The sequence below is a fragment of the Neofelis nebulosa genome, chromosome 15 (assembly GCF_028018385.1).
Source record: "Neofelis nebulosa isolate mNeoNeb1 chromosome 15, mNeoNeb1.pri, whole genome shotgun sequence".
Lineage (NCBI taxonomy): Eukaryota > Metazoa > Chordata > Mammalia > Carnivora > Felidae > Neofelis > Neofelis nebulosa.
In genome coordinates this window covers 73,752,107-73,759,090 of record NC_080796.1, presented here as the reverse complement: position 1 = coordinate 73,759,090, position 6,984 = coordinate 73,752,107, and the positions used below count along the sequence as shown (strand labels likewise).

At 67.0% G+C, this 6,984-nt stretch overlaps 1 protein-coding gene across 2 annotated transcripts in view; it reads right to left on the bottom strand.

The window, feature by feature from the left end:
* The window catches only part of IQGAP3 (IQ motif containing GTPase activating protein 3), a 35,032-nt gene continuing 28,048 nt past the window's right edge, over positions 1–6,984 (bottom strand). Inside the window, exons 28-38 of one of the 2 annotated variants that reach the window (XM_058700017.1) lie at positions 6,226–6,310; positions 5,645–5,877; positions 5,224–5,356; positions 5,014–5,116; positions 4,275–4,401; positions 3,286–3,373; positions 2,415–2,627; positions 1,854–2,020; positions 1,542–1,640; positions 1,101–1,209; positions 1–258 (exon numbers count right to left, since the gene is read on the bottom strand). In XM_058700017.1, coding sequence (XP_058556000.1) covers positions 145–258; positions 1,101–1,209; positions 1,542–1,640; positions 1,854–2,020; positions 2,415–2,627; positions 3,286–3,373; positions 4,275–4,401; positions 5,014–5,116; positions 5,224–5,356; positions 5,645–5,877; positions 6,226–6,310 — 1,471 coding nt within the window. In that variant the 3' untranslated portion in view covers positions 1–144. Of the gene's footprint in view, positions 259–1,100; positions 1,210–1,541; positions 1,641–1,853; positions 2,021–2,414; positions 2,628–3,285; positions 3,374–4,274; positions 4,402–5,013; positions 5,117–5,223; positions 5,878–6,225; positions 6,311–6,984 lie in introns of both variants that reach the window. The other variant, XM_058700016.1, reaches the window with a different exon arrangement.

Below are 6,984 nucleotides of genomic sequence, written 5' to 3'. Positions count from 1 at the left end.
GGGGGCGGGGGGGGGGGGGGTGATGCTCCCGGAGCTCGGCCCAGCCCTGAGCCCTGGGCGTCCGCAGGGCTGTGAGCTAGTGTTAGTGTTGAGACCCCGCAACCTGGCAGGGAAGAGGGGCTCGCGGAGCGGCCCCTGCCTCCGTCACTTCCGCAGCAGTTTCTTGTTGAGGAGGAAGATGAGAAGGTTGACGTTGACCTTGGCCTTGTTGAAGAGCTTCATAACAGCTACACCTTCGTACTGGAGCTGCAGGAGGTCCTGGGGAGAGGGCAGGGGTGGGGTGCGCGAGGGCTCCTGGCGGTGGCCCGGCCAGTCTACACAACGCTCATGCCCCCGAGCCTCCCTCGCCCACCCAGGGGCACTGGCCGTCAAAACCCCAGTTCACAGATGAGGACATCAAGGCCAAGAGAGGCACAGGGACTTGACCAAATGTCAATTCGAGCAGAGTCAGGGCTTCAAACCCCTTCTCTCATTCAAAAGGCCAAAGGGCAGAACAAAAAGACGTGGGTTTAAAGTCACTGCTTCCTGGGGCGCCTGGGTGGCTCAGTCGGTTGAGCGTCCGACTTCGGCACAGGTCATGATCTCACGGCTTGTGAGTTCAAGCCCCACGTTGGGCTCTGTGCTGACAGCGCGGAGGCTGCTTGGGATCCACCCCCCCCGCCCCACCTCTGCCCCTCTACAGCTCGTGCTCTCTCAAAATAAATAAACCTAAACAAACAAAATCACAGCTGTCCTGAACACTGGCCTGTGTCTCAGGCTGCGTCTTGTGTCAGCCTCAGAGCCTGGAGAACAGGGGTCACGCTTCAGGGCTGTGCAGAGGGCCGCAGGGCGGCGTGTGCGAGGTCCCAGACACGTGCTGGGACATCAGGACTCATCCCCGCTGCACGCTCTGTGCTTGGCGGTGGGGTCTGGGCCAGGGCCTGGGGACAGAGGCGCTCGGGCTGCAAGACCCTCACCCTTCTGTTCAGGAACCGACGGTGCTGACGGGCGGGGTGGGGAGCTGACGTCCTCCGCGGCTGAGAGGAGCGAGGCGGGCCCACTGTCCTCAGGCGGGCACCCGAGCCAGGCCGGCGGCTTGGGGCCCCTGGGGGGCCTCTCACCTGGTAGTGAAGCTGGAACCGCTCCACGTCCACACCCAGGAACCGGGCATTGACTTCGAACTTCCCTGCCTCGTCTCCAGGGCTGATGTCAAAGATCACATTTCTGAAGCTTTCAGGGACAGGATTCAAAACGCGGACTCAGTGCCTCCTTCCAGGGCCCCGGCCCCCCTCCTCCAGAGCCCAGACTTCCTGTCAGCGCTGGCGGGGCCCCGGCTGCCTCTGTCTTCGGCGTGCCTGGCCCTTACGGCCGTCCCCTCCTCCAGGACGGGTCCCCGGTGCCCTCCCCCTTGGGTGTGTCCGGGGCTGTGCCGGACCACGTGCGCTGTCCTCGGCTTTCTGCCTGGAGGTGTCCCGTCTCCCCATCACCCCGCAGCCCCTCCCAGGCGGGGCCACGCTGGGGCCCGGTGGGGGTCTGACACTGTGCCCTCCGAAGACACGTACTGAGAGGTGGGAAGGCCCTCAATCTCCAGCAGGACCCCCTTGTCCAGGAGCTGGGCAGCAGTGTAACGGAGCGACGGCTTCTTCCCTTTCCCGGAGCTCCTGGTTTAAAAAAGGGCCCAGGGAGTTCATGGAGCCGGGTCTTCAACACCAAAGACCCCAGTTCTCCCTGTGGCGGCCGACTCGGACCCCGAGGTTCTGTGAGGGGACCGAAGGCCAGAATCAGAAAGGGACCCTGCCGTCCCGGGCGACCTCCCTTTCAGGGGTCACGTGGGCAGAGGTGAGAGGTCACGGGGAGCGGGAGGGGGCACCCACTTGGGGCGGGGGGCCAGCTGGTCCAGGCAGGCCCGGATGTACTGGCTGTAGTAGTCGCCCTGCTCCTCGAAGAAGGTGGCCTTACTGTCCAGGCCGCGGAGCGTGGCCCCCAGCCTCACCAGCTCTGCCTTCCGCCTCTGCCGGCAACGGCGCTGGTTGCGGATGTCCTGGGGTTGGGGGACAAGGGAGGGGGAGTTGCCCCCTGCGACGGGAGCGCCTCGGGGCCGGGCCGGGCCGGGCCCGCAACAACTCCCTGTGAGGGTCTCCGGGAAAAGCAGGAAGAGGGAGGTTTCCCAGCTGCTTTTCCGACGAGGAGGAGGGTCTCGAGGATTCCAGCCCGAACCCTCAGGGCCGGGGCCTCGCCCCCACCGAGGAGTCACGGTTTCAAGGCTCCTGGTCTTGCAGTACAAGAGTGCCCTGAGTAACGTTCAGACCTTGCCTTCAAAACGGACCCTCTGGCCGTGCCTTGGCCTCCCCCGGCTGGTGAGGATCTGGGCGGACACGTGCTGTGGGGGGGGGGGGGGGGGGGCGGGCATGTCCCGAGGCGCCCCGGGTCGCTACCTTGGCCAGTTCGTCCACCAGCCCCTGGTAGCCGTCGCTGGCGCTGACCAGCCCCAGGCCCTCCAGCCGGCGCAGGTTCCGCAGGACGCGCCGACGCTTGTCCGCCAGCGGCAGGAGGGAGTGCGCGGTCAGCGAGCGGTGCCGTCGCAGGGGCTCCGGGGTCTGGCTCTCACGGGCCCGGCGCCAGCTCGTCAGCCGCTCGTGGGCCGCTTCCTGAGGGGCAAAAGAGCTGCAGGGATCCGCCGGGCCCCACGCCACTCCGCCCCCAGGCCGGGGCGGACCCCAGCTCATCTGGGGCAGGGGTGGGTGCGGTGGGGAGGTCAGAGACGGGCGAGGGCCTCGGGGGTCCCCACAGTGGGGCAGTGGCCCAAGGAGACCGGGGCGGAAGCCGCAGGGGAAGGGGTTCTGGACACACACCTCCCAACACCGCGATGGCTCCAGGGTATCTGGGGCGCCCCTCTCCTCCATCCTGTGCTTTGGGACCTGCCCCTACGGGCCATCCTCACCTTCTCTGCAAGGCCCTCGGCTTAGTCTTTGCTGCCGGGGGCCCAACCGGACCTCCACCCAGTACCTTCTCTGCCTCCAGGCCTCAGGCGGCCCCTCTCCCTGCAGGATGCCTGCCCTCCAGCGCCCATTGGGGTAGCTGCGCGATGCCCCTGAGCCGCCCTCCCCACAGCACGGACATCAGGGGCTTTGGGGTCCCTACAGAGCTCACTCTTGCTGCAAGGGGAGCCGGGACGGGGGTGCTGTTCTCATTCCTGGGGGGCACATCTGTCTGCTTGTGGAGACTGGGTGGGTCTGGGGGAGGAAATGGGCGGTGGCAGGAGCGGGGGGATGAACAGACCAGACTCGGAGCTACCCGGCCACTCACCTGCTCTCTAGACGCCGGGAGGGACAGCATCTCCTCGAGGGAGTCCCCAGGCTGGAACTGCATGATGTCCACCAGCATCTGCTTGGTGCTGCAGGAGGAGGGGAGGGACAGGGAAGGGTCTGGGCCCGGGGCTAGCCAGGAGCTGAGGGTGGGTGCACCCTGCCCCACGTCATGGCTGCCAGGGACCTCGGGAGGTCAGGAGAACAAACAAGGAGGGAGACCCCAGGGTGAGATGCAGGGCCTGAGTACAGAACCCCCTGTGTGCACACACACCGGGCCGCCTCACCCCTGCCCTCACCCCCGGCCTCCTGCCAACAATGCCCTCCCACAAACCGTCGTCCTGAGTCCACGAGCTAAAGGATGTGCCTCCTCCTGTGGGAGACCTTCCCCAGCTCAGGTGTCCCTTCTCTGAGCTCTCAGGGTGCCTGACGGCCACCTTCCTCTTGGTGGCTCTGGCTGTGTGCTCACGCCCGGCCCCGCCCTTCTAGAAGTGCGATGGCAAGACAAGGCCAAGGGCCCAGCTCACTGGTTCACTGGGCAAGTGGGTGGGGAGGGGCCGCCCTGCCAGCGCGGGACCGCGGCGGCGACTTGGCTCCTCTTCTGCCCAGATGGCCAGCCAGCCCTGCGGGGCGCCCCCCTCGCTTTCACAGGACCGGGGGCGGAAAGCTCCCGACCTTCTCTCTCAGCAGGACACCCATCCCGGGTCTCTACACTAAAGCAGGGAGACCATCCCCGACCTCACGGTTGTCCCTCGGGTCAAACGGTAACAGCGCAGAAACACACAAACGTCGGGTGTTACCAACACCCCTGCTCTCCCTCGGCCTCAGCTCAGCACAGAACAGAGGCCGAGGTGGACAGCGGAGGCCCGGCGAGGGCAGTGCCGGTGAGCCTCAGGGGGACCCGCCCGAAGGACAGGAGCCCAGGAAGACAGTGGAATGGCCTCGCCCCCCATCCGAGCAGGGGCCGGGGCTGGGGCCACCTTCACCCACCTCAGAAGCAGGCTCCGGGCACTGGCATCGCCGGGGTCCGTCTCCAGCCCTTCAAACTTGTTGGCGAGCGTCAGGGACACCTCCAGCTTGCTCGGGTCCAGGCTCCTGTCCGCGGCCACGCCCTCCCCTGAAGTGGGGGGAGGGATGAGACGAGCGTGCCCCACGTGCAGACAGCCGTGCTACGTGCCCGCTCCGGGCACCTCTATGCCAGGAGAGGCGGGTCCACCGGGGGCAGCACCCACAGGACGGCTCTCGTCCATAGAGCTCAGCCTCCCGGTTCCTGCGGATGAACCTCTGACCGACACCCTCTGCCCAGGTGTTGGGGCTCCCAGCTTTCGATGCGTCACCACCCCCACCCTGAACTTCCACCCCTGCAGGGCCACATCCTGTCACTCCATGGACTCAAGGCCCTGTCAGAGAAACCCTTAGAGACTCCAAACGGACCCGTATTCATCCACACCGCTCTCCCACGATTTGATTGGCCGTTCGCACGCTGGCACTGGGTCCCTCTACTGTCTGTCCCCTTTCTTCCTATCAGTCCAGGTCCCTGTGTCCATCTTGGACCAGAGGGAGAGGACAGGTGCTGCGCGGACTGGCTTTCCGGCACGCGTCCCTGACCATGTAACTCTGGAGAGAGCCTGCCGGCCTGCCGTTCAGTCTGTCCGTCCCTCCCTCCCTGCAGGCCCTCCCCCCCCGCCCCCCTCCGCTGCCGGGCCCCCTCGCCAAGGACGGCGCGCACCGATGAGGTCAGGGATGGTGGGCAGCTCCCCCAGGTCCTCCAGGAGCTCGTGCAGGGGGTCGCAGCGATCGGGGGCGACCGAGTCCTGGTGTTCCAGCAACAGCTGCAGGCGGAAGGAGAGCAGCTACGGCTCCAAGCCACACCTTCCTCCGAGGGCCGCCCCCGCCGCCCCCGCCCCGCCCCGCTGCAACCCCTGGCCACGCCCCTCACCCTGTGCGTGTTGACGAGCTCCCCCACGGTGATGTACACCACGGGTTTGGCCACAGCCACCATGTCCGAGTACTCGTCCATCGCAAAGCGCTCTTCCGGCTCCGGCACCCGGCAGGCTCGGCAGACGAACCTCCTGTCTCCGGAGGAAGGGTGTGGGAGAGGGCGCGCGGCACCCCCACCTGCTCTGTGCGCCCCCGCGGGGCCGCCCGGCCCCCCTCCCGGTGTCCCCTCAAGCCCACTGCCCTGGACGGCCCTCCTTTGTCTCCGCCGGGCGATGCTTCCAACGACCCACGCTCGGGCTCCCTGACCGCCGCGCCCGGGGCCGTGCCGCGCTTCCCCCATGGCCCGGGGGGGGGGGGGGCACAGCAGAGGACGAGAGCAAGAGAAGGGGACAGGAGGGACAGGGTGCCGGGACGGAGACCTGAACTTGAGGTGCGTCTCCTCCAGGTAGTCGTTCAAGACCCGCAGGTGTCGGCTCTCCCCGCGGAAGGCCTTGCCGGCAGCGGCCTGCTGCAGGACTTGGGCCACGGCCCCGAGCGCGTGGCGCTGGGGGGCGGCCAGGGCACCGCCCGCCGCCACGGCCACGACGTCGAAGGCGTCAGGGGCCACGATGGCCGGGTTCAGGAAGCGGTAGTACAGGAGGTTCCCTACCACCTGAGGGCAGAGGAAACCGTCCCAGAAGCGTCCGGGGGTCCGCCCTGGCAGCCCCTGCCCCGCCCCCCAGCTCCCAGGCTGGCGACCCGCTCAAGGTCACGCGGTGAAAGCTGGGCAGGGCCTGGGACCGGAACCCAGATCCCCTGGGCCCGTGCGGGGCTGTCCGGCCTCTTAGCTCACGACCATGCATGCGCCTTTCCGCCCGCCGGCAGAGGCCCTGCTGGTGAGCCAGCGTGGAGATTTCCCCGCTTGATTTTTACAGCGTTGGGTCTTCTCTCCATTTGTCTCAGTCGGGGGTTCACCAGCAGGGCAAAAGGGAGCTCGCGAGTCTGGGGAGGGGACACTCGCCTTGTAGACCTCGTTCTCTGGGGCGTCGGGGAACTTCTCCGCCAGGGTTGTCTTCAGGACCTTAGCAACGTACCGCATCCCGTACCTGCGGACAAAGTGTGCGTGAGCCACGGTCCGCCCGTCTCTGCCGGAGCTCCAGGCAGTGACCCCTGCTACTCACGGCCCGCTCCCTGCCGCCTCCTCCCCTGCCCTAGTGTCAGTGCCCAGGACCAGGGCCCTGCCGCCCCCTCCCCTGCCTTAGTGTCAGTGCCCAAGGACCAGGGCCCTGCCGCCCCCTCCCCTGCCTTAGTGTCAGTGCCCAAGGACCAGGGTCCTGCCGCCCCCTCCCCTGCCCTAGTGTCAGTGCCCAGCCGCCCACTAAGTTTGCATGTGGCCTTCAGCCTGGCCCAAGACCCTCTTCTTTGCTCCAGTCTCCCCTGGGGAGCAGCCCAGGTCCCGATATTCACTTTGCCTCCCCCCCACAGAAGCACCTTCAGCGTGGACCTGGGGTGTGGGGCACTCCCAGCCAGAACCCTGTCCCAGGACAGCCTGGGAGGCTCTGGGAAGGCCAACCTTGTCTGTCATCACCGAGCACCCGGGAGGGGCTGGATTGGAGGCGGGGCCCGAGGAGAACAACAGATGGGGGCTTACACCACCCCCTCCCCCTCGCCGGCTCCTTCCCTGGTCTGGAAGATGGAGATGGGCCATTCCTGCCCTCCCTCTAGCTCAGGGATTTTGTGAGGATCAAGTGAAACTATGTCGTGGAAGTAACGTACGATG